General features: G+C 34.5%; 2 protein-coding genes and 1 long non-coding RNA gene across 8 annotated transcripts in view; all 3 read right to left on the bottom strand.

Moving 5' to 3' along the window:
• si:dkey-238d18.10 overlaps window positions 1-17,921 on the bottom strand; it is a 36,444-nt gene extending 18,523 nt beyond the window's left edge. Inside the window, exons 1-19 of one of the 4 annotated variants that reach the window (XR_015508740.1) lie at window positions 17,714-17,921; window positions 17,454-17,505; window positions 16,392-16,772; window positions 15,972-16,265; window positions 15,597-15,890; window positions 12,735-12,770; window positions 12,297-12,638; window positions 11,924-12,223; window positions 11,699-11,801; window positions 11,252-11,287; window positions 11,152-11,178; window positions 11,013-11,075; window positions 10,903-10,938; window positions 10,176-10,202; window positions 10,027-10,071; window positions 8,161-8,229; window positions 7,792-7,810; window positions 7,406-7,696; window positions 5,426-5,892 (exon numbers count right to left, since the gene is read on the bottom strand). Coding sequence is in view for 2 of the 4 variants with exons in the window: in XM_087283198.1 (XP_087139324.1) it covers window positions 11,699-11,801; window positions 11,924-12,223; window positions 12,297-12,638; window positions 12,735-12,770; window positions 15,597-15,890; window positions 15,972-16,265; window positions 16,392-16,772; window positions 17,454-17,487 (1,784 nt within the window). In the remaining 2 variants the exon portion in view is untranslated. Of the gene's footprint in view, window positions 1-1,659; window positions 1,718-1,931; window positions 2,007-5,425; window positions 5,893-7,405; window positions 7,697-7,791; window positions 7,811-8,160; window positions 8,230-10,026; window positions 10,072-10,175; window positions 10,203-10,902; window positions 10,939-11,012; window positions 11,076-11,151; window positions 11,179-11,251; window positions 11,288-11,698; window positions 11,802-11,923; window positions 12,224-12,296; window positions 12,639-12,734; window positions 12,771-15,596; window positions 15,891-15,971; window positions 16,266-16,391; window positions 16,773-17,453; window positions 17,571-17,713 lie in introns of those variants that run through there. The other 3 variants (XM_087283198.1, XM_087283199.1, XR_015508739.1) reach the window with 3 other exon arrangements.
• The window catches only part of LOC147840680 (uncharacterized), a 146,506-nt gene that overhangs the window by 100,059 nt on the left and 19,099 nt on the right, over window positions 1-27,348 (bottom strand). The window lies entirely within an intron of this gene.
• LOC103908642 (myelin-associated glycoprotein) overlaps window positions 18,342-27,348 on the bottom strand; it is a 91,973-nt gene continuing 82,966 nt past the window's right edge. For 2 of the 3 annotated variants that reach the window (XM_087284517.1, XM_087284519.1), the window contains exons 6-13: window positions 27,198-27,230; window positions 24,182-24,214; window positions 24,013-24,060; window positions 23,224-23,250; window positions 22,954-22,995; window positions 20,974-21,036; window positions 20,220-20,238; window positions 18,342-20,029 (exon numbers count right to left, since the gene is read on the bottom strand). In XM_087284517.1, coding sequence (XP_087140643.1) covers window positions 19,964-20,029; window positions 20,220-20,238; window positions 20,974-21,036; window positions 22,954-22,995; window positions 23,224-23,250; window positions 24,013-24,060; window positions 24,182-24,214; window positions 27,198-27,230 — 331 coding nt within the window. In that variant the 3' untranslated portion in view covers window positions 18,342-19,963. Of the gene's footprint in view, window positions 20,030-20,219; window positions 20,239-20,973; window positions 21,037-22,953; window positions 23,027-23,223; window positions 23,251-24,008; window positions 24,061-24,181; window positions 24,215-27,197; window positions 27,231-27,348 lie in introns of all 3 variants that reach the window. The other variant, XM_087284518.1, reaches the window with a different exon arrangement.

Here is a 27,348-nt window from a genome sequence, read left to right as displayed (position 1 = left end):
AATAAAGAGTAGATTTGATAAACTTGTCATTGATAATCTAAAAATGATTAGTAAGTGTTTTATTTCAGCTGCGTAGATCAAAACCTTTCATCAAAGCTGTCCTACAACTATTGAACAGCACTCTTATTCTTGTTGTGGTGCAATTTTTAAAAACTGGTTTGATACACTTTTGATGTTGACTGCTGAGTACTGTGTATTAACACACACATTAAAATAAATTATTAGCCCTCAGGTGAAACTTTAATTGCTTTAAAAATATTTCTACATCTGCTAATAAATAATGCTGTTTAGATATTTTTCCATGTATTTTTTTTAATAGTTTTAATAACTAATAAATGTTGTCTTTGCCATGATAATAGTATAAAACATGTATGGGTTGCTTTGGAAGATACTAGTTACTGCTTAAAGTGCCATTTAAATGCCTAACTTGATCAATTAACTTGGCTGGTTCAGTTAGCCAGACAATCATTGGACAAAAGTGTTATGTTCTATAGCCAAACTTTTAAAAAAAAGATTTAAAAGACTTTTTCCAAAAGAAAAAAAAAAAAAAAAAAAAAAAAAAAATATATATATATATATATATATATATATATATATATATATATATATATATATATATATATATATATATATATATATATATAATAGGAAATGCTGTGAAAGTGCCCTTGCTCTGTTAAACATCACTTGGAAAATATTTGAAAAAATTAAAGCAGGGTTATAACTTTATCAACTGTATATATTTTAGGGATTCAACCACAGATTTCACGGTTCATTTAAATTACTGTACAGTTAGGAATAAGAGATGCAAAACTTTAAAACAAATAATCATCATTAAATATTATTAGCATTTGTCTACATCAAAAGTTGAAACCAATTTTAAATAAAATGCAGAGCACTGTTAAAAAGAATTTGAAAACATGTTTTTTTTTTCCAGCCTTAGTAAAAAATGCTTTTTTACTTAGATTGTTTGTCTTGTTTCTAGTCCAAATACAGACAATATGTTTTGCTTGTCTAGAAAATGCTGCTTGATTTAAGAATTTGTAGATGTTTGGACTAGAAAAAAGACAAAAAAAATCTAAGTAAGAAAAGCACGTTTTGCAGCCCAAACTCCAGAAATTCAATTTAGCCACAGACATTGAATTGTATATTTTTTATAGTGAATTCATACATTAGTTGCATCTATTACTGCTGTAAAACTCAAAAAGTTAAGGTAACTCAAACCAAATAAGGAAACTGATTGCAACAAACCATTAAGTTCAAAAACTAATCCTAATGAGTACTGTGAACTTAAACCATTTAAGTAAACAATTTGAGCACTGTAAACCCAATAAATGAAGGGAACTCAAACCAACTTAGTACTGTAAAACCCATTAAGTTAAGCCTACACAAAAGGTTTGAGGAAGCCGATTGCTACAAACCATTTAAGTTAAAAACTAATCTATATAAGTACTGTGAACTTACTCTGTTTAAGTTGAAGTAATGAGGCATTTAATTAACTCTCAACTATTACAATTACTTTCAACATAGTTTAAAACTCTTTTCAAATGAGTAAAATTAACTTTCAGCAAATTCTGACTTAACTACACTCATTTCATTAGATAAAGTTGATTGTTGGGTTTACAGTGTGTATATAAAGAATAAAAACACATTCCATACCTTGAAACAGCAACTGAATTAGCAGAGGTCTCATAATGTCCCCAGGTTTAACTTTAAACAAAACAAACAAACAAAAAAAAAAGTAATTTTACACTTTCATAAATAACATTCGACAATAATTGTTTTCAAAAAGTGTTACTTAAGGACCCTTGAGTAGCACACATCCACACCATCTTTTTTCAAACACTATTATTAGAGTTGATATTGGGGGCTAAAAATTTCCAAAAATCTAAATGAAATCAAACATATCTTGATTATTTTTTAATTCTTACCTTCCTGGTGTGGTCTCTTTTGCAAGCCGAGTGGATGAGAAATACAAAATAATGTTCTACAAAATGGAAGCTGCCAAAAAAAAATCTGTCCTTTAAGAGGAAGCGTCTCTTCTTAAACCAAACCTAGAAAAGCAAATTATTTTACCTAGAAAAACCACATCCAAGTGTGATTTCCTTTGCTTACTAAAGTTTACAACTACAGCACCTGCTTATGTGGTAAAACTGTGAAGCTCTAAAATGTACATTCTACTTGATAGACATTAAGAGCTGTTAATTAATTAGCTCAGGAAAAGGTGTAAAACAACTTCAATTTCTTTGATTGAGAAGAGATTTCAGATAAAACCACTGAAGACCTGAACAAATAATCAAACCCTTACTTGGATAGAAAATGTTTTTGAAAAACAATTCTGATTCGCCTACACAACATCTGTGATTTTATGTGTCGGTCTCCCATGATCCCTGTAGCTGCATGCTTGTACACATTGTGCAGTGCATACTGGAAGCATCTATCAGAGTGACAGCATGTCTGGACACTTGTTCTAAAGCAGGGGTGTCCAAACTCGGTCCTGGAGGGCCGTTGTTCTGCAGATTTTACCTCCAACTTGCCTAAACACACCTGCAAAGATGTTTCTAGAAAGCCTAGTAAAGGGGTGGCCAACCCTTTTCCTGGAGAGCCACCTTCCTGCAGATTTCAGTTGCAACCCATATTAAACACACCTGACTGTAATTATCACGTGGTGTTCAGGTCCTAATTAATTGGTTCAGGTGTGTTTGATATGGGTAGCAACTAAAATCTGCAGGAAGGTGGCTCTCCAGGAACAGGGTTGGCCACCCCTGGCCTATTAAGAGCTTGATTAGCTAGCCCAGGTGTGTCTGATTTGGGTTGGAACTAAAGTTTGCAGGACACCAGCCATCCAAGACCGAGTTTGGACATGCCTGTTCTAAAGGCTAAAGGTCTACCCAGGGACGGAAAATGCGGTGCGGTGATGGCCACCTGGGGCATCCCCACATGCCATGCTAATCAAGGAACCTGATCGTGAATCCGGTGCTGAAGTGGTCTCATATAAACAGTCTGAGCAGCTCGACAGCAGCTACAGTCATACGCATTACAGTCATACAGTCATTTGCCCCAGGAGCCTCTGAAAAAACTTCAGTGGGACCACTGTCTTCCTGCCAACTGTATCAGACAGGACAGCAGCAGCCAGATGTGCTTTTTGGTAAGGTGCAGCATGGAGGTCAAGTCCAGCTCCATCCTAATAAAAAAGAAACTCCACCGGGGTAAAGCTTGCTCTTTTCCTGGTTGACCCTGGATAAGAAGAGGCATTAGGGCACCTTCCGTGATGTTTGTGAAACCCCATGAAAACAGGGACAACCTAAAGGGGAGGACCCTGTACTGCCATGTGCGGCAACCGAACACACACTGAAGAAACGGTATGCAGAGGGGGGAAGATGAGACAGTGGACAGAAGCATTGGCAGATGAGTTTATGCATGAGCTTTTTTATCAGCATCCTGTGCAGGTAACAGTTCAGGATAGGGAATGCTTACCTTAGAAAGTGGTGCATCCAGAGGAAGAGCTGAAAATAGGAGACTGGGTCTTATATCTCCCAGTATCCCGCAAAGTGGCTGGTCGTGTGGGAGAAACACTCTCAGTGAGGAGCAGCCAGCGTGGATTGGCCCGCCAGGTGAGCAGTCTTTCAAGCCCACCGGAAGATGACCTGCCTCACGCTTGGCTATTCTTTCGCTACAGAGGACTCCTGGGTAAAGTCCCAGGCAATGTCACCGAATAGGTTTGCCTGGGATATGGGTGCGCCAAGAAAGCAAGCTTTGTCAGCATGGCACAGGGTAAACCAAGGATGGCATTCTTGGACCACTGTGTGGCCATAGTCTTTCCACAGGGCATGAGCGGCCGACTTGGTGGTCAAAAAATTTCAGGTCAGTAAAGTTGGCAAGATACAGATTTGACTAGTCCAGATCAATAACTCTGGAGCACAATGTTTTTCCCTACGCAAATGATGCCCCATTCTCTTTTGCAATGATTTACAAAATGAGCTACAATTGTGCTTTCTTCAGTACATTTGTTTTTCTGCTACAGGTTGCCAGGTCCAATAAAAATTTCTATCCCAGTGACAGCTCCAACCCCACCCATAAAATAACAATTTATATATATATATATATATATATATATATATATATATATATATATATATATATATATATATATATATATATATATATTAAATATAGAGAGTAAATTACCTTTAAAGCTGATTTTTTTATGTAAGCTATAAACAGTAGAACATTTACAAAATATCTTCATGGAAAAAAAAAATTCAGAGAGTTTTACTTAACGTTCTAATGATTATTTTAATGAAATCCGTAATTCTGGCCATTATACACATTTTTTTGGCAAATGCCAAAATAGACCTGTGCAACATAATAATGATTTTGTGGTGCAGGGTTACAAATCTTTGATATTTTGTGATACACAAAGGCCTACTTATATAGAGTAGATCCTAAACACTACCTTAAGAAGCATCAGCTGCACAGTCGATGCAGTTATGAACATCCACACTTCCACATTCTGGTTGTGTTGTTTTGCACTAACACTTCAGAAACACTAGTAGGCGATGGGGTTCCAAAGTGTGTGACATTCCTGTGAGTCAAACTCACATTCATTCAGGGAAGGATTAAAATTTAATTCCTGAACATGTGAACAGTTCAGAGCATAATCTTTAAATTATGACAATTTTGAAGCAACATGAACACAGTAATTATGAGATATACAGAGACACAGATTCACAGACATGTATAGGACAGAATGCATTGACTGGATAAAGATTTTTGGTCTTCCAGCAATATACTGTATGGCCATTAGTTATTCAGTAGTATTTTGTTCATATTTTAGATCAGTAGTTCCATAACTTGTTTGATACCTGTACATAGCTAGAATCAAGGGAACAGCAGTGGCATAGTTTTTAATATTTGTGACCCTGGATCACAAAACCAGTCTTTAAGTATCAAATTAAGTTCTATTCATAAAAAAAAATAAATAAATAAATAAAAAATCTGTCCACTGGTGTATGTTTTGCTTGAAGATGAAAATTAATAGCCAAGACACTAAAGTTTGAAAATCTGAGCGTTTAAAACAATATCAAAATACTGAGAGAATATCCTTAAAATATTGTCCAAATTTTATTCTCAGAAATGCATCTAACTAAAAGTTGAGTTCTGATAGAATTACAAATGAAATTAACTATTATTATGATATTTACTGAACATTAAAACTGTGATTTTTTATAACAATAAAAACGACATATTGACTTGTGTTGTTGGCTATTCACAAGTTTTATGATTTAGGTTTACATTTTTTATAGTTTCAGACTAAAAAGTCATTACATATTTTGACACAGTAATTTGCATTGACATTATCAAGATGACGACCTTCAAAACTGAAGAGGCAGAATTAAAAAAAATCAAGAGGAACTGAAAAATGCAAAGTATTAAGCTATTTTATTTTCCATTTCTACAGATTAATGTTAGATAAACAAAAGTACTGCACCAATGAACAACAATGTATTCAAATACAAGCTGGTGAAACATTTGCAACTCTATTTAAAAGTGAATGTGTGGGAGCTTATGAACAAATGGAAGATTCTGCGCTCACATCAATGATGAATGTAGACATCTGACCATTGTATCTGTAAACCATTGCAATATACATAAGCAGCACATTATACATCCTTTGAAAAATGGTTGTAAAAGGGGCTTTGACAAAACTGGCATAGACGAGTCGTTTTTTTTTTTCTGCAAAAGATATGGCTTAGCATTTAAGATAGTTGCTTCTGTCAGTTGCATTTGTCACTTATTGATAAAGTATATTTGGATGACAAGGAAATGAACATTAAACTTTACTTGCTAATTAAAAAACAATCTGCAACATGTAACAAAAAACATTGGTCACTTTACAATAAGGTTCATTAGTTAATGTTAATTAATGCATTTACTAACATGAACAAACAATGAACAATACATTTACTACTGTATTTGTTCATGCTAGTTAACGTTAGGTAATGAAAATTCAGTAGTTCATTGTTAGTTCATGTTAACTCATGGTGCATTAACTAATGTTAACAAGCATGGACTTGGATGTTAATAATGCATTAGTAAATGTTCAATTATGATTGATAAATGCTGTTCATGTGTTGTTCATGATTAGTTCATGTTAGTAAATGCATTAACTAATGAACCTTATTGTAAAGTGTTACCAAAACATTTTATCTAAAAGACATTTATTTTCACTTCCCCAAAAGCATTTTCACCAGACCAACTCAATTTTAGTAACTGAGACTCCATTTATCAGCAGATATGCACTTGCGGATACATCTTTTGAAAGTTTTTTTGCCGCTCATTTATGTATGCAACAAAATTAACTTCATAAAGCTGAATTGTTAATTGAGTTGAATCTGTGCCAAAAACAGACTAGCATCCCTACGTCTAGCTTATGCTGAGGTATGTTGCAGCCCTTTAATGCATTTAGAAAAATTTAGGTTCATAAATGTTGCTGAAATGTTGTTATTGACTTGAGTTGCTAGTAGACATATATTTGGGAATAATATACTCTGTAGAAAATGCTGGCTTCCACACAATTCCTTCATGTTGTCACAACACAAATTAAGTTAAGTAGTTTTTACAAATGTAAGTGGACTGAACATAAAACAATTAGGTTGCCCCAAAAAACATTAGGAATTGTGTTGTGTCAACTAATTTTCAAGAGTTCACACTTAGCTCAAGATTTATACATAGCTTGTTCGGCGTGCTGTCCTGGGAGAGAGCCCTGAGCTCAAGGGATCCTCGAGCATAGGGGTGCCCCCTTTCGCAGAGCGAGGGGAGATTGAGCTCAGGTCGATCTCAAGGCAAACTTCCTGAGAGTAAGACATTAGAAAAAGATTTAGGCTTATTGTATCTAAAATACAGAGCACATTTGGGTGGTGGGAGGAAATTGTGGAACCCGGGGGAAACCCATGCAGACACGGGGAGAACATGCAAACTCCGCACAGAAATACCAGATGCCCCAGCAAGGACCCAACGCCATTGGTATTCTTGCTGTGAGGCAACAGTGCTAGTCTCTAGGCCACCGTGCCACCCATTCTGGATAAAGGCGGAAGAAGGGGAGGAGGGGCCCGAGGGGGGTTTCTTCCAGATGAAGATAGTTGTAGAAAGGAATTGAGGATCTATATATATATATATATATATATATATATATATATATATATATATATATATATATTGACCAGCTGGGTCAATCATGAGCACATGCTCCTCTCGAAATTAGTTTAAAATTAAACTTCACTAAAATGAGCAGTTTGAACACGGAGCAAAAGTAAAGCAATCACATTATATGACAATACATTAATGTCAATAATTAAGCCACACGTATGTTACTTTAAGCACAAGCATAATTTTCAAACAATACATTTCATTAAAAAAAGGTTTTAAAACAAATGTTATTTGATTTGTGTACTGAATGAATGAATTTTTGGATGGATTAGTCGTGGAATGATGTTAAACAATAAATCCATATTAAAGTTAATACAAGCTACAGATAACACAATATGGAAAAGAGGTACATTAGAGGTAATGTAAGGAATTTGATGAGGAATTGAGAACATTTGTTCCTGCTTTTACTTGCATTACTAAGCCTTAATGATGGACATTTTCATCAGACATTTCCATATAGGTTGTAATCAGCATCATAATCGTAACCCTAAAAAGAAGATTTTAACAGATTCGTCAGTTAATCAGTTTTAGAAACTGAGATTATATTTGTAAGAAAGCAAATGTATTGGTAAATGTACTTACACCACAGTTTTTTCGCTGACTAAAAAGCACAAAGGAAAATAAGAATGCAAAATCAATGTTTACTATAAATTACAGTAAATGTATTTAAAGGAACATACATCATATCAACATATACATCTTAAAGGGACATATCACAACCATAAAATGTTTATGAATTTTGATATATACCGATATGGATAATGCCAGTAGCTGTGGTCATTTGTAGTATTTATATACACCAAAATATTTGTTTCATGTTACAATAAACACTCTTTAAAGAACCAAGGAATCTTTAAGTGGCATGGTGACTTAATATGATATACTGCATTCAACAGTATTATTTTGCTGTGTAGCATAAATATAATGAATATGAAGTTTTATGTACTCTACCTGTTTGGTGATGGCATGTGTGGTTTATTGAAATCCTTGTTTTCTGGCACATTGCATGTGTTGTTTGCCCTGTGAAGAGCAAAGGTTGACTAGTGAATTCACTTAGATTTTTTTTACATAGTGTGTGGTTTTTACATTGATGAAAATCATTGTACTTTTGGTTAAAACTTTCTTATATGTGACCCTGAACCAAAAAAAAAAGACTCCTTCACCCAGTTGTTAAGCACTTTGGGTGCAATTCAGAATAAATGTGCTATGTGACAAATACATTACATTACACCATCTGATTTCTGAATAAATACACTAGTGCTGTCAATTTATTAAAAAAAAAAAAACTAATTAATCACACTTTTAAAAAAAAAATTAATCACGCTTAATCAAATTAAAAAGACTGAAACTTGTAAATTTGGCTATTCAAATGTAAAAATTAATGTAAACGCAAGACAAATACTATTTAAATTCAAAATATTATTCATTATTAGAAATTTAGTTTAACTTGTAACACAGAATTCTTCATGTAAACAACACACCCACAATAAACCATTAAGATCCTGGCTTGACAGCCATATTAGTGCCATTTAAATTTAAAACCAATCAATGCCAATAAAGAAAACATTGATTTCCAAGTTAGATTCTAAGTGGACTGCAAAAAATGCATTACAAGTTAGAGAGAGAGAGAGAGAGAGAGAGAGCTAGCTTTCCCAGCAAAATACACTCGGGACAGTTCCGACTAGATTCTCATCTGCCGGAGACTTACCACTCGACCCGGCTCCGGCTGCCAGACCCGAATCAATCGGGCCAGATACGACGGCCGTAAGCGAGCCGACACTGCCGCATCCACGCCGGAATCGGTCCCCGAGAGTAATGTGCGCTGCGGTCCGTAGCTGGCGCGACTCAGTATTTATGTACCTTTATATAAAACCTTTTGGTATTACATTAGTACTTGATACATGGTATTACAACCCTTTGAGTTGATATAACAGCAAACGCCTGTGTGTCTACTTGGTGCTTGTGTGTGTGTTAGTGCGCGCGCGCGCGCGTATGAGAGAGAGAGAGCTTTGTCTGTGTGTGTGCTTGGTGCTGTGTGTGTGTGTTTATACAGACAGCTTGGCTGTCTGGACTGTATAGCTGGGTGATTTTTGGCTTTGTTCTCCCCCGCTCTTTAGCTGGATCGGGCGCGGCGGCCAGAAAACGGGGCGGGTCGGGCAGCGGGACTACAAATTCTTAATATAAGCGGGAGCGGTCGGGTTTGGGCTAAAACCTGGCGGGTGCGGGATTCAAAATTTAGTCCAGCGCAGATCTCTACTTGCGTGGTACTGCAAAGAGGAATGGGCAAAACAGGTGTGCCAAGCTTGTATGCCACATTCAAAAAGACTTGAGGCTGGAATCGCTGCCAAAAGTGCATCAACAAAGTAGTGAGCAAAGGCTGTGAATACTTATATACATTTGATTTCTCAGGTTTTTATTTTTAATAAATTTGCAACAATTTAAAAATATATATATATATTGAGGAAATTTGAGGAAATAAATGAATTTAATCCATTCTGGAATTAGTCTGTAACAAAAAATGTGGAAAAAGTGAAGCTCTATGAATACTTTCTAGATGCACTACATTTGTATATGCATATATATATATATATATATATATATATATATATATATATATATATATATATATATATATATATATATATATATCTTAGTGTGATTGGTTGGTTATCTAGCAATATTCTCCAAAAGTGTCCTACCGACACAGCATCTTTGATCCCCCCTTTGGGGAACATGGGTTGCATTGGTAAACATTTTGTTTGTTGGTCCGGGGTCATTCTTTTGTACTAAATTGCATTTAATAAATAGAATACTGACTTGTATTCGGCTCTCATATTTGCATTATTTCTGGGTGATTGGTGTCTGCATAAAAAAAGAAAATTAAATTAACAAATTGGAGGATTTTATTATTTAATAAAGGAACACATGCCATCAATCAACAGACAAGGTTATATTTGATTGATTACCTAGAAAATCGGCTCCAGATGCTTCGTCTGTTGAGAAAAGAGATTTAAAAAAAAATTGTACACTGTTTAAAATATCTGTTAATTGACAGTTTTTCGACGGATTTCGTGTTTTAAGTTCAATTATGGTCATGAATTGCATTATGGGACTTTAATCTTTAAGAAAAGAATTTGAAAATTTACTTTTTGTCACTTGTAGTACAACTTGTTTTTCATTGTTGCTAACTTCAATACCTTTTCTTTTTTCCTCCGATGGGTTGGAGGTTAAATTCAGAGAAAGCATGTTTTTTTCCAGTTTCCCATTATAATTATTTTATTAGCTAAACTTGTGGTATTTATGCTTATGATTTTTATGTTGAAAATTCATTAAGTTTTATTGACATTTTAGTACCTTGAAATAATATAATGGATAAAAACTGATATACAAATAAATCTGTAAATAATAGAAAATGCACTGGCAGATTATTACAAGGATTTTGTAGCATAATATACAACACCAACCCAGAGAAAATATTACTTTAAATTATTAAAAATGAAAGTTTAAGGTTATTGGAATAAAAATCGAGGTGCCATAATGCAATTCAAAAGCATAAATAAACATAGGAAAATAAAAAAAAAATAAACTGATAATTTACAGATATATATTTTTTTATAGTATATGATTACACACATTTGGATCTGTACTAAATTTATGTTTATTCTTTGTAATATGGTAATTATATCAACCTACCTTTGTTCAGGCTTCGGTGGTCTTCCAGGTGCCTCCCTGGTTAATGCATTTGAGAGATTAGGATCATTACTAACAATAACCAAAAATTTACCATTCATTGCTTAACATACCTGATATCACTCCTGTTTCCACTATTAAACCAAGCTGCCCTTCCTTCAGGCATGCTAAAACGACTGGAGGACAAATGTTAAATTTAGACTCAAAGGAATATAAAAATCAAATGATAAATCTGTTAAAGTAAACTCCAACCTTGAAAATCTGTTCCAAACTGATCTCCTACAAAACAGAGATTGCTTGAGTATTAGAAACCAGACTTCAGTTCTGTATTACATAAAGATGTCAAACATACCTTGGCTCAGATCTTGTTATGTCCTCACAAGGCTGTCTACAATCAATAATACAATGTAAAAGTGAAAAGTTGTCAGTGATGACTAATAAAAACATAAATTACATGTTGATTAAACTGGGTCCTCCATAGCAATATGTCTAACAGTGTAAAATTGGTATCCACTCATAACAAACCCAAAACACTTTGGCTTTTACAAATGTTGATCAGAATACACTAATGATGACAGAATCAAAAATTGCTTTAACGCCTTAAAATGCTTTGAAATACATTGAAGTCATAAAATGCATTACAATAGAGCGCTTTCAAATACCAAACTTTCAGAAAGCTGCTTTATTGCAAATAAAAGCTAAATTTGGGGATAAACTGATAAACAGTGTATAACAATAGACCCCTAAAATATATTACAGATATTCAGAAGCATGAGTTTAAGCCAAAAAGATATGTTACCTTTGGTGCCTTTTGTACATGAAGACTCCAGCAAGTATGCAAATGAGGACGAACACAAGTGAAGAAGCAATGATATAAGGCCCAGATTCAACCGCTTGAATTCCTATGATTTTTTTAAAAGAAAGATTACATGTCAAGATGTGTAGTTTTTATTTTTACTATAGCTGTCCTATAACAAGAGGACAGATTCATACAGCCAAAGATCTCCTAAAGGTCTTTACTCACTCTTAACACTCAGGGGGGCAGAACTGTTGCTCTGTGTTTTACCACCCCAAAATTTGGCGCTGCAGATAATTTCATCTTCCTCTTCATATCCTGTGGGAATAAACTTCATTTTGGACACTGTTTCCCAGACGCCTCCACCCATGGGATTGTGGCTGATAGTTTCTCGAACTGTTGGGACGCTCCATGTGATTTTGGGAGGGTGCGAGGAGCATGTGTGTTTGACTGAACATTTAACAGTGACTGCTGTCCCGGGCTCGATGTCTTCAGGAACTGATGACATTACAGGCTGGTCTGGAGATGCTTTGAGAAAAAATTAAGACATTAAATATGTTTTGTAATGACATGGATCAAATCATAAATCATATTTTCTCACCTCGCATTATAATGAACACACAGCTGTTGTTGAAGCCGTATTTCTCCTCTTTTTTTTCAGCTTGAAAGCAGAACGGCCCGTTGTCATGAGTTCGTACATCGTCCATCTCCAAAGTACAGTTCCGCTCATCCGGGTTTCCAAGAAGTCTTGTGCGGCCTTTAAAGTTATCCAAGACATCCACCGGGTCAGTGTGATACATGTAGCCACCATTGTTGTTGACCCAACGAACACGGAGTCCAGTGAGATATTTATGTTCAACAATAAAACTGCATGGTATCACCACACAGGAACGAGGAAGAGCAGTGATCTCGGGTATCACGTCTGCCATGTATTGGAAGTAAGCTAAAATGATATAATGAGTTAATCAATATTGCTGAAGTACTGAATGTAATATTAACAATAATATAAACGTGAGAATAGCTACAGAGGAAAACATACTTTCATTCTGGACTGGAATAGCTGGTTTTTGATATTCTGTAAGAGAATTAGCACAAATCTATAAGAATGACTTTCAATGTTTATTTATAAGTGAATGTAAATTCACACATTCACTGTAAACACCCTTGATGCATGAACATTTTTAGCCGAATCAACTGGACTTTTGTAGTAATCTCAATTCATCAAAAATACCTAACACAAAATCAGATTGAGTTAAAGTAACATCAAATCAATTGTTGTTGTGATTATTTGTCATATAATGTTTTAGTGTAAAAGGGTGTGAACATTCAATGTAAGCAATCGTAAAATATTAGGTGATTGTTACAATGTGGAAACTAAACACACAAAATATGAGATGATGTTATGAGGGTTACAGCTGTTTGAAAAAGTCACGGATTTAAAACCGCTAAAATGTTCTGTTATATCATTCCTGCAATATACTTTATGTACGTTTTTTTTTTTTTTTTTTTTTACATGTTGTCAAAGACTCATTCATTCATCCATTAATTTTCTTTTTCGGCTTAGTCCCTTTAATAATCCGGGGTCACCACAGCGGAATGAACTGCCAACTTATCCAGTACATGTTTTACGCAGCGGATCCCCTTCCAGCTGCAACCCATATCTGGGAAACATCCATACACACTCAATCACACTCATACACTACAGACAATTTAGCCTACCCAATACACCTGTACCGCATGTCTTTGGACTGTGGGGGAAACCGGATCACTCGGAGGAAACCTTACGCAAACGCAGGGAGAACATGCAAACAGAGAAACGCCAACTGACCCAACCGAGGCTTGAACAAGCGACCTTCTTGCTGTGAGGAGACAGCACTGGCTACTTTGCCACGGTGTCGCCCTTGTTGTCAAAGACTATTTTATTTATTTATTTAGGACAGTAGTATCTAAAGCAATAAAGGATTATCCACATCAAAAGCTACTGGTCAGCCCACGATTCAGCAAACATTTGAAAATCAAATAAAGTCTTTTTTTTACCCAAACATTTAAAAATAACTTATTTTAGATTAGCAATTACAGGTTATCATACCTTCAGAATCTTATACCGGCCAATGCCTAAGGCTGCATTAACATCTCATTTCAGCACAGATAACACAATGTGCAATCCAGTCATGTTGTCATGTTGCAGGATATGGAATGTCAATTAGGCCCCGTTTACACTGCCAGTTAAATGTGACCCAAATCCGATTTTCTGCTCATATATGACACAGATTGGGTCTGTTCTATGACCGTGTAAACATGAAAAAAAGCGCAGGCATTCGCATTTTCAGAGATCAGTTTCTGACCTTTTTCATATGTGGAAATAAATTGGATATGCGACAATGTGACTATCATGTAAAAAGGCAGATCTGATTTAGGGCCTACTCACACTATGCTATCTGAATCGTGCCCTGGCCCGTTTCCCGGATCGTTTGAGAAGTGTAAGTGCGCTGAGTCGGGCTCAGGCAAGGTTCACTTGGCCGGCCCTGGCCCGGTTGGAAGAGGTGGGCCTGATTGCGGTTCACTTGAGCTTTGAAAGCGAGACGTGACCTTTAAGGGACTGTTTTATATGGATTTATTAATCAATCTTACTGTTCAATAAACGCAAACTGACGTAGTTGATTAAATACGCAAACCTCTCACTGCACGACAGCTGCGCACCTTCAGCAAACCTCCTCATTCCTGCAGCACGAGGACTTTATGATTGTTTATGAGCGCCAAAAGCTGCAGATCTGTTCGGTGAAATATCTGACTGCATGTCACTGCATATCAAACGACTGAAACAATATAACTAGAGAAACTAGAGAACTAGAACTAGAGAAATCTCCACTGTGCTGAGCGAGAGCGCTCACTGAACAGCACAGCATCGATGACGTAAGCGTGCCAAGGTCCGAGTGTAATGTGAGTGTGGGCCGTCGGGGGAGACAGGAAGGGGGACAAGTGTGCTTTGGCCCAGTTCAAGGCAACTGTACATAGTGTGAATACGGCCTTAGAGGCACTCCGTTTTGTACGTCATTAAACTTGCGACAATGTGGTACTTCTCAGCGGTTTAATGACAGAATAATGATAGAAGGAATAGCGTGTGTGGAGACACAGACGCGGTAAACAACAAAAACAGAGTATACATGGAGGAGGAAAGTGGTCAGTTGCCACAATTTGCTCTGATCAGACCTGAGATCTCTCTCGTGCCAACAAATATTGCTCTGAATGGTGGAGGACACCATATACAAACCATAGGCGCAAGCTGCGACGACAGCCCTTTCCCTCCTCCTCCGCCTCATTACATTGTAAAGTTGGGCGAACTTTGCATATTTCGCAGAGATAATAGCAAGTCAAGTTCATCCGTCTTGGCTAGTGTGGTGCAGATGCTAGAACCAACTTTTATGCATGCGTAACGTCATAAATTGTATGGAAAGTGTAAACACATGACTCAGATATGGCTCACAATTAAAAGAACGTGCAAACGGAAAGGCATAAAAATCCGATATAGGCAACAAATCGGAATCGGGCATCAAGATCTGACAGTGTAAACAGGGCCATTGAGACTGTGGTCAATTAATTGCAAACATTATCCACGTTCATCATTTGCTTTTTACTGTGTGATCATTCCAAGTGAATTTAAACCATTTAAGAGCAAGAAACACTTAAATGAAAACAGGCTTTTGCAGCTCAATCGCTCTAAAAATTGTAATGGCCTTAAAGGGATAGTTCACCAAATAAATAAAAAAAGAACCATCTCTAATTTTCACCATTTACATAGCCACCAACACACTCAAAAAATAACTTTTGCTACTTCTTCGAACTACTTATTTAAAAGGAGCTAAAACAACACAATTCTTGAGTTTTTTTTAAAGTTACTTACTCTGTACACGTAAAACAGCAGAAGCTGCAATGTTTCCTCCAGAAAAGGATGCAGTGCACGTCAGTTTCCTCCCTTGGTCTTCGATGGTACCAAGAAAGGTTATGTTAGAAAAGGCGACTCGATCTGAACCAGAAAGTGTTTTCCTCCCCTCTAAGACCTGCATGTTCTTGTAGTTCCATGATATGGATGGATTCTCTTTCTGACAGGAATGGTGGACGGTACAGGTGAAGTTCTGTGCGACGCCCTCAGTGACATCTGCCATTTCAGGCTCAATAACAATTCTATGATGAACACCTGACAATTAAACAAAAACTTGGATTAGGTGGAACTGTGTGAATTTATTAGCTTATAGCAGTATTGTTTATCTTCACTTACATTGGGCACTTTTGTCTATTGCAGCTGATATGGATTTGCCACCATGGTATGTTACTGAACAGTTAAAAGCTGTGTTTTCTGCCTTTACAACTACTGTGCGTGTCAGATTGATTTTGCAGTGACCGTACTCATTACACTCATCTTTGATTTGATCGGATTCAGATCCCTTTGCACCATTCAGAGTGATTTTTGGTTTGCTCCATGGACACGTATGAAAAGATGAACATACTACTGTGATCTTGTCCCCCATCTTTTCACCTCCATAAATTAATATGGTGGGTGTCGGTGGCTGATCTACAATTGACAGAAATGTTACATTTAGTACATCATATATTTAACAAAATAATTTTAAATTGTCAGAATACTTGATTTTGAGTTCCAGCAATAAAAGGGGAAAGTTTCCCAAGAATATTCACATACTTTCGACTAAAATTGTAGAGGTGATGTCATAAAATGCGTAAGTGCGCCATCCAACATTTTCAGGATCGATCCATGCATATATTTTCTCTCTATGGTGGGACTGTTCCAGGTTTTTGATTAGGAGACTGCAATCCAAACCAGAGTTTCTATATAAATCAGTTTTTCCTCTGAACTTGTCAATTACATCCCTTGGATACCATGAATCGTAGACTAAAGGATAACCTCTAGAGACCCACTGATACCACACAACTCTGTGTGGGTCTTTAGGTGGGTATAATGTGTAGCTGAAAGAACATGGAATCACCAGACAGGAACCTTGGAGGCCGTGAATGGCCTGCGGCATATTCACGTTCCATGCCAAAGCATCAAACAGCAGAACACCTGAGGGACAAAAATTTAAGAAAATGATGTAAATGAAAATCAATATTGAATTAATGAACATGTAAAAAAAAATTGCTCTGCAAATTGCAGCTGTGGTTGTAGCCAAAAAATTAACTTTAAAAAAATGGTATAAAGCTACAAAACAACATAATGGTACCACACAAGACACTAATGTAATGCAAGTAATGCAATTACCTTGATTTATCTAAATCAGATGTAACATGAAAATGTAATATACATAATTACTGAAAAAAGGTTAAAAAAAATACCATAGTAATGTAAAAAATAAATAAATAAAACATGAGTTTAGCATTTAGGGATTTTTTGAGACAGTCAATTTACGGTAATTTTCCATTTATATCAAGTTAACCAATCTACAGTAATTCACCAGGAAACATTCCCTTAAGCAGGAAACAAATTTCTACTGCAGCATTTTTTTTATTTATTTACAGATAAAATCAGCCATTACAATGCGTATTTTATGACGCAGTATTAGGCATTATAGTGTTAATCACTATTAACTTTAATTTCAATAGCACACATACCAATCAAAGGCTGACCATATACATATATTTAATTTATTACTACTTGACCTAAATGTTTTGCAACATCAAAGACAAAAAAAATAATAATAAATAATAATCAATTGCATCCACAAAAAAGGGAGAAAAACAGATATACCTTGTAAAAGCAATTTAAGGAGCAGAGGTCCCATCACATTCCTGGGTTTACCCTAAAGAACAAAGTCAACTGTTGTTTTAGGTGCACAAAAAATAAAAGCAAGAACAATTTGTCTTAATATAACTACAACATTTTATTGTCTGTTTTTCCGTTTTTCAAATGCTATAATTTAGGTAGTATAAATTGCTAATCAAGATGAGAAATTATTCTAATATACGTTTTTCGCCATGAATTGAATAAAATGTGATACACTTTCTTACCTTCTTTACAGCAGTACTTCTTTCTTTTTGATCACATAAAGAGCGGTTTAAATAAAAAAGGTCAACACAATGCTCTGCAAAATGTGCAAAGGCACTGTGTATGTGATAAAATCCTATTAGAGGAAGGGTAATATCTCCTTCCTATTACTGAACCATTTTTGTAGACAGAGTGAGAGAGAGAGAGAGAGAGAGAGAGAGAGAGAGAGAGGGTTTTACTTTCCTCCAAATAAGGCTTGTTATTTTGTGCTGCCACGTGACCACAATATTCTAGTATATCAAACTAAAATACTGAATAGTACAGATCAAAAGAGATATATTTCAAATCTTTGATCTCACTGGCAATAAAATGTAAATTCACGTATACAGAAAATTCCCCTTAAGCTTACAGTATACATTTTTGCAACATTTTATGAACTAGAATCTGTAAAATATATAAAATGAGAGACTGTTTTAGCAGGGCATCAAATTACACACAGTACTACGACAATGGTTTATGGTCACGGTCACTTTTTCAGATTGAAAAGCGAGTCAAATAATGAGAAAAGAAAAAAAGAAGGAAAATTTATAGATCAAATTTTCTGTAAATATTTGACAATAAATAGACACAGATTCCAAATGACACCTGAGGTTGTGTTGATTTTTTACTTTATTAAACATTTAGGATACATGGTATATATATATATATTGTCATGAAAAAACAAAAAAGCAATAGTTTATAAAGCGTAATTTAAAAGCAGATCACAAGTCAAAAATAAGAACACCCAAACTAATGTGTTGGGGCAAATATTTAATACAATTTTAATAAACTTATAAATTTTAATAAATTTATAGCAAGATAAAGAATATATTTTTTAGTAGAAATGTTAACATTTTTGAGAGACATTTTTTTTATATTTAATTAAAGTCAGAATTTTTCACTCCCTTGTGATTTTTTTTCTTTTTTAAATATTTCCCAAATTATGTTTAACAGAGCAAGGAATTTTTCAGAGTATTTCCTATATTTTTTTTTCTTCTGGAGAAAGGCTTATTTGTTTTATTTGGGCTAGAATAAAAGCAGTTTAATTTTTTAAACCATATCAATGACAATATTTTTAGCCCTCTTATACTAGCAATATTTTTGTTCGACCAACAACCATTGTTATACGATAACTTGCCTAATTACCCTAACTTGCCTAGTTAACCTAGTTAATCTAGTTAAGCCTTTAAATGTCACTTTAGCTAAATACTAATATCTTGAAAAATATCTAGTAAAATATAATTTACTGCCATCATGACAAAGATTAAAAAAAAAAACAGTTATTGGAAGTTAGTTATTACAAATATTTTGTTTAGAAATTATGTTTAGAAAAAAAAAACATGATTATTTAGCATAATATTCTCAATGATATATATTCAGTTGAAGACAATATTATTAGCCTGTGATTTTTTTTTCTTTTTCAAATATTTCCCTAGTGCTGTTTAACAGAGATATTTTTCAATCAATTGTAATAATAGTTTTAATAAGTAATTTATTTTGTTTTTGCCATAACTGCCATTTTTCTGACTGGCTATGGACTCACCTTCACTTTTTATGTGGAAAGAATTAGATACAGTACACCACCTCTGAGAACTCTGCACAATTTGATAAAATGATAAAATGAGGAATGCAGTCTTTGTTTCTAACACAACATAAAGCCTAATAATGTTGCTTAATTTCTAAAAATTGGAACATTTTCTTCTCTCTCTTTTGCTGGGTCGTTTTGTAGGTCATACGTTTCTTGTATGTCGCCATTTGCCCTTGTTTCATTCTTTAGTTTAAATTTTACACAGATTGTTGTTACGTGAGGGCTTTGTTTGTCTGTCAGTTCTTTGTCTTACTGTGTCTGCAAAAACAATAATATAAAATGATAGATTTTTAAAAACCTTAAATTGTTATATATTTATTAATATTGATATACTTTTATTATAAGTTAATATTTATGTAATGTCTTTATTCCAGCCAAACATACATATACATGATAAATAATTTAATATAAAACAAATTAATTAATTAATTAATCTAAAACAATTTAAATTTTACAGGAGGGCTAATTATTTGAAAATCTAGACATATATCAATATGGTTTACTACATATATTAATATGGTATACTATGTCTAAGCCAGGATAGGCTGACTGTAAAATGAATCATAATACTGTATGTAACAGGAATGCATGCTCTATCTTAGCCTGTGTGAAGTCTACAGTCTTCGTCTGGCAAGTGGCATTTTCTTCAGATATTTCCATACAAGTTTAAATCTGCCGTGTTGGTGTAATCATCATCATCATAACTTTCAGCCTTCATTATAAAAGAGAAAAGAAATACATAAATTCACATTAGGCAGACAAAAACACATTTTACATAACATGAAAATGTTTTAGATCACAAGACATGACCCCCAACACTTAGAAATAGATGTCAATGATAATAAAAAAATTTTCACAAGAAATACAGTAATAGACTAAGTAATAATAAGATATATACTCACAGTGTAGCATTTGCTCTGACTGGAGTTAACCATGAGGAAAGGAAAAGAAAAGAGGTAAATGCATTGATCAGCAATTATAAGCATAGCAAACAAAACATTTGTTTAGGATGCGTTTTCTTTTTTTGGAGGAGGGCAAACCTTTAAACACCCTGAATGGAATTATAATTAAATTATTATTATTATTATTATATTACATTACTATAGGCGAAGCAGTGGCGCAGTAGGTAGTGCTGTCGCCTCACAGCAAGAAGATCGCTGGTTCAAACCTCGGCTCAGATGGCGTTTCTGTGTGGAGTTTGCATGTTCTCCCTGTATTCGCGTGGTGTTTCTCCGGGTACTCCGGTTTCCCCCACAGTCCAAAGACATGCGGTACAGGTAAATTGGGTAGGCTAAATTGTCTGTAGTGTATGAGTGTGTGTGTGTGTGCGTGTGTGTGTGTGTGTGTGTGTGTGTGTGTGTGTGTGTGTGTGAATGTGTGTGTGTATGTTTCCCAGAGATGGGTTGTGGATGGAAGGGCATCCGCTGCGTAAAAACTTGCTGGATAAGTTGGCGGTTTATTCCACTGTAGCGACCCCGGATTAATAAAGGGACTAAGCCGACAAGAAAATGAATGAGTGATTGAGATTATTATAATATTTAAACATAATTGTACAAGATGATAACCTCTACTAGACTCTCTCAGCAAACAGGATTATTTAAGCACTAAGTACATATATTAGCCATTTAGTTAATAATTAATGTTTGTTTTTTTTACCTCTTTGGTGATGGCATTCGAGCTTTGGAGAACTCCTTGTCTCCAAACCCTGCATAGTTCCTCCTGTCAGGACATATACAGTAGATAACTCAGTGATATGTAATTTAAAGTGTCAGTTCACCCAAAAGTGAAAATTACTTTATAATGTATTCTTTCTCATTGTGATTTTAAACCTTCATGAGTTTCTGTCTTTGGTTGAACACTAAATAAGATATTTTGAAGAATGCTGGTTGCTGGGATACATCAACTTCCATAGTAGGAATAAAAACAACTAAGAAAGTCAACGGGCAACCAGCAATTTTTTGATATATCTTCTTTTGTGTTCAACAAAAAATAGAAACTAATAGCTTTTGAGTGAAATTAATATACTGTGGCTTCTCTTTAAAGATATAGATTCACATATAGGAAATGTGCATGAAAAAATCTAGATTGTAACTCTCCACAGCATGGTGAAAGAAGTAAAAAAAAAAAGTACACTTTTATAGAATACACTTATACATTTTGTTTATACGCAGTTTTTATGTTTTTTTTTTTTTTTTTTTTTCAAAGGTTCATAATGTTCCTGGGAAGTAATACATATAGATCAAAAACAGTTCTGCCAATTCTATATGAGATTTTAAAATTCAAATAAAGATTCGATTTCCTAAAAATACTTATTGACTGACTGTTTAACTTTATAGAACCTCAGTGTATTGTCAGGAGCCACAGCCAGTGATTTTACTTTGCCTGTGTGACTCTTAAAGTGCTGGTAGCTGTTGACTTGCATTTTAAGGCCCCGTTTACACTAATACGGTTTAGTTTTAAAACGCTTAAGTTTTGTTACTGTTACACTTTCCATCCACACTACCTTAAAGATTTTGAGGCCCAACAACGGAGCATTTTGGAAATGCCAAAGAGGCTGTTTTGGTTTTCAAACGCTGCTGTTTCATGCCAAGTGCAGATGGTGGAAAACGGAGACATCTGAAAACCGAGGCGTGGCTGCAGACATCTGCCTATATGTGATTGGGACTTTTTTCAATATTAAGTAGCCTACACACAGTTCAGTCTTGCATCCTTCCTTTTAAGTTCAGACTTCGCAAGTTTGATAAAGAAAGCAAACTCCCGAGGACACATTGGGTAAAAAGGGAACAGTGTACTTTATGTCATTCGCATCACCCTGGTTACACTGTTTTAATATCTTAACAATAAAATGAAAACATGATATGAGGAACTGCCTATATGCATTGTGGTATTAACAACTTAAGACACCAAAAATGTTGAGGCAAAGTTTAGCTGCATATTTATACGAGTGTCATTTTCACTGTAAATTTATAACAAAACTGAGCCTACGACATAACTGCCTCTTTTCATTTTCATTTAAAAATACAAAACATACCCTGTTTCTTTTGCTGAATATCAGTTTTAATAATCAAATTTAATAATAATAAATGGTCAAAAGTATAACATACAATAAGTTTAGGAAATTAAAGCAAGCAATCAGTCAATATTACCTGAGAACAAGTAATAAATTCAAAAGACCATTAGATGAATTAAATATCACATTTAACAACAACAGTAAGATGAGATCCAGCGGTAGATCCTTGATGAACTGTCTGACTTGCGCTGCTCTCACCTGGGTATGTGTTCTCAAAGCACCAGCTGACTGCCTGGAGCTCAGATGTCCTATACGCTGCAGCGCATGCAAGAGTGTGTGTGTGATCACGTGATGTGCGTTTTCAGCGGTGTAGTGTGGACGGAGATCTGTTCAGAAACGCTCGGTGAAACGCCAGTGTGAATGTGGATCGCTTGCATTCTAAAACACTGTTTTAAAACTAAAACGTATTAGTTTAAACGGGGCCTAAGAATCAACAAAATAAAAATGATCCCCTTCAATCCCCTATTGAACAAAAAAAAAACTTGATGAGCAAATTAATGGCACATTTTTGTTTTCAGGCGAACTATTTCTTTAAACATCATTCAAACTAAATAGCAAATACTTACTTATTGTCAAAGCCCCTGTCAATCTGATGCCTTTGATCTCTCCTTTAAAATATAGGAAACAACAGATATTAGTCTTTAGGTACATTTTTCGGACCAAACATTATTTTCAAAAGCTCAACTATTAGTTTTTCTCTTTTTCCCTTTTATTTGGTAATTTTCTACAATATTAGTTTTTGATTTTACTAAGAGCTGAACAATAAAAGCATAAAAATTGCTTTGGTACAAGTAAGATTGTGTGTTTAACAGATCGAAGCAGACGTATGTTGATACCTTGAAAATCGACTCCAAATAGACCTCCTAAATCAAAAAGAAGAACAGAGAAATGCAAATGAGAACAGAGCATTTTACTTTTATTCTGGTCATGTCTAACATTAGAGCTTGACGCTTCACATGTACCACCAACAGTGATGAGTATTTATTTATCAAACCACAAGCTGGTGAAATGGTAGTGATAAAGGTCTATCTCTATTTAAAAACGAAGTTTAAAATAGTTTGTGTAAATGAAGTACTCTGTGAACACTGTAAAGACTCAGACCCAACAATAGTTCTGTCTCTTTAGATTTGACAATATTGTTGATTAAACCAGCTTTTCTGCTGTTTAACTGCATTGTTTACACATACAAAAAGCAATTACATGAATTAAAATTCTTCATAATTAAAAAACAAATTTGCTAAAATTAGCTTCGAATTCAATAGTCATACAGACTTTGTTTGTTATTCATAAATTTATAATTGTATATTTTATTTAATCTTGTATTTAGTTAAAGCCGTGTCAATTTCATTACACAATTAGAAACATTTGAGTCAATTTTATCATATTTGACAAATGAAAACACATTTTTGAGAACAATTATGACAAAATACATACAATTTCTTGATACATAATCATTTTCACAAACTTTGGATGACAGATATTCAATCTTACAAGTTCAATTCCAAATGAGAGATTTTTAGTAACTCTTTACTATTAACAAAAGCCAATTTGGTATATTTTCAAACGGAATATCAGCAGTTCTGCTTTGTTGCAGAAGAGCATATAATAATCTGTTGTGTACTTGCCTCTGCTCTCTGCCACCTAGTTCACTTCTACCTTCGCCTGAGCGAAACCTGTTTATCACACAAACAAGAAAGATAATTATTATAATTTTCAATTTCATTATCATAACTAATGAAGACTGCATGGTTAATGCAATACAGATGGCAAACAAAAAAATTAGATGCTAGTTACCTGCGAGACATTCTTGAGAGTCGATTCCACACTCTAAAAAACATATTATAATAAAATAAAAAATGAACACATGAGATTATTAAATCTACAAAAACAATTACTGTATGATTACTTTTTACATTCTATTATATTGGTAACTTGGGGAAACTTTATTATTAAATACTGATATTGGTAAGTCGGGTAAACTTTATTATTAACTACTGGAAACAAGTCTATGTGCTTTTACCAGCAGGAAACGTCTTTAACCACAGCGTACTTTCCCCTCCGCAATTCTCACATACAAAATAAAACATCATCATATATAGTTTGACTATTTGTATCAGGAATGTGATCCGCAGAAAACAAAAACATAATAAATTCAAATATAATTATAATAAGGTGTTGACGCCATATTGGTTCCCAAAGCAACACTTCAGTGAATACTGTCGTCAACATTTGATCAAAGGTTTTAATACATTTTTAATGTGGACTACTGTAGCTTTTAAGTTACTATAAAGTACCTTCTGTTAAAAGTTCATTATGGAATGATCAATTCTGTTAACAAAATCTTTATTGATAAAAGCACGCTCTGTACACTTTAAAAGCTAATTTATTATCAATCATTTAAGGCTAGAAGCACATCAAGTTACAAATTTCAAAAGTACAGAATTCAGTATTTAAATAAATAATAAAAAACATTCATTCCCTGCTAACATTTATTTGGTACTGAGCAGATTCTGAAACACTGCTGATTGGCTATTGTGTTCATAAGCTAAACAGACATTACTGTGATCCTAAACACAGATACACAGACTCAGGAGCTTTTGAAAGCTACATCCATCAGAGGACCTGTCTATGAGCAGATATATGAGCAATTCAATGACTTTCAAATGCTTCTGTGCTCATGTATATGTGTTTGCGCTCTATGAAGAGTGTCAAGACATACTCACTGTAGCCAATCACAGACAGATCTGTTGAGTTTATAAACCCCAATGGCCAGTCGATTGTGTTAAAGGATACACTCAACAGAGATCAAAAAGCAACAGGGAAATGCTTGCACCAAAATTAAACAAGTAAATTTAGTAGACTGGTACTGAATTCTGTTCTTTTGACATCCCTACACGAAACACTAAATTTCTTGTTTCTGTTTCTGAATCTGTTTCGACATCCCACTGAGGGAATATGTGGGTAAATGTCTTTCTTGACTCTCCTTCCTTCCCTTTTGTTCCTTTTCTCCATTTCCCTCCCTTAATAAAGTTTTGCTCAAAATAGTTTTTATGCAAAATACGGGTAATTTTTCTATCCTTGTGGAACTTGTACACTGCTATCCTTTCCACAGAAGAAGATCCTCATAATTATTAAATCATAATACAGATTTGCAATTTTAAGAACTGTAGAGGGTGTGTGCTTTTTCCACATCTTATTTAGAGCAAATCCCAATTTCCTATCACAATCCAAATTGGACAATACTTATCTTGATCTGATGGAAAAATTGCAAAAGATAGCAGCCAGAACCCATTATGTTTATTCATAATGACTATTATATTTACTGGATTTTGTCCTTACTGCAATTCTATGACCAGGATAATGACATTACTGAGGCAGTAAATGCATTATTAGTCATTGATTTCACTTGTCACTTAACAAGTTGTACAAAATGTGATTTGATAATGAACAACCTGTAAAAATCTAAGCCAAATGATATTTGTAATATTAGTAACCTCTGTAACTGCTGATTTTTTTTTAGAGGTTTTCACCTTTAATGACAGGATAGTGGAGATTTACAGACAGGAAAGTATGGGGAGCAGAGAGGGGAGGGATCAGCAAAGGACCTCGAGCCGGGAATCGAACCCGGGTCGCCGAGAGCACATGAATGCTATATGTCGATGCACAAATGACTAGGATATTGGCGCCAACTAACCTCTGACTATTAATGGTAAAGCTACAATTTGAGATCTACTTTTGACTGGAGTATATAGACTTGTTATATTACTTTATATTACTGATTGCAATGTAATAATGTGCACCATTTGTAAAGCTGCTTTAGAACAATAATTGCGAAAATCCCTTTGAGTTATTCAGTTAAACGGAATGATATGACTTTGGCCCTTTTGTGTCAAAACAAAATCGGTACACATAGATCAAAAACACTTTCACACTCTTTTTTTTTTTTTACTTTTACTGACATCAGTTTCTTTCCTAACATCAGTCCTGATGATAAAAGTAAAAGTCACTGATTTTAAGGATGCAGACCGTTTAGATAATACCAATGCTGTTTATTTAATGAAAACTCAATTAAATGTAATATTTTTCCACATGCTAAAGCATAGGTTTCAAACTTGATTCCTGGAGGGGCACAGCTCTGCACAGTTTTGCTTCAACCCTAATCAAACACAGCTGATCCAACTAATCAAGCTGTTCAAGACTACTAGAGACTATTAAGCACACTGTAAAAAAACAGTAAACTTTATCAAATGAAATGAGCGTTTAACTCAAAATTGACTAAAAGTTAATTTACTCATTTGAAAAGAGTTTTGAACTCATTGTTAAAGGTAATGAGTTAATTAAATATCTTATTACTTCAACCTAAATGGAGTAAGTTCACAGTACTCATATAGATTTTTTTTTTTTTTTTTTCGAATGGTTTGAGTTACCTTAACCTATTGGGTATTACAGTACTCAGTTGTTTTGAGTTCTCTTAATTTATTGAGTTTTACTGTGCTCAAGTTGTTTCATTTACTCAAACAGATTAAGTTTACAGTACTCAAATACAGTATGATTATTATTAATTTTTAATAGCTAAATAGCTCGTTGCAATCGGTTTCCTCAAACAGTTTGAGTTACCTTTACTTTTTGGGTTTTACAGAGTTGGAGGTGGTTGGAGCTAAACTATGCTGAGCTGCGGCCCTCCAGGAATTGAGTTTGAGACAGTTTGAGACCATTGTACTAAAGGCTAAGCTAAATGTTTTGGATTATTATAGTCTTGGCAATCACACAGCATTTTTCTGTTAAATAGTGGCTTAATATTAATACTCACCCAACTCCTGATTGAAGATCAGCAATGCGTTTCCTGTGTGATTAAAATTTTTACACAAATTGTTACTGAGAGATATCACAATGCATTATCAGACTATCACATAATAAGAAACCACTGTATTTACATTAAATATTTGTATTTTGGCCAATGT

Source organism: Danio rerio, chromosome 15 (assembly GCF_052040795.2).
Source record: "Danio rerio strain M-AB ecotype USA chromosome 15, GRCz13ab, whole genome shotgun sequence".
NCBI classification, from domain to species: Eukaryota; Metazoa; Chordata; class Actinopteri; order Cypriniformes; family Danionidae; genus Danio; species Danio rerio.
This window is presented reverse-complemented; position numbering and strand designations above follow the sequence as displayed.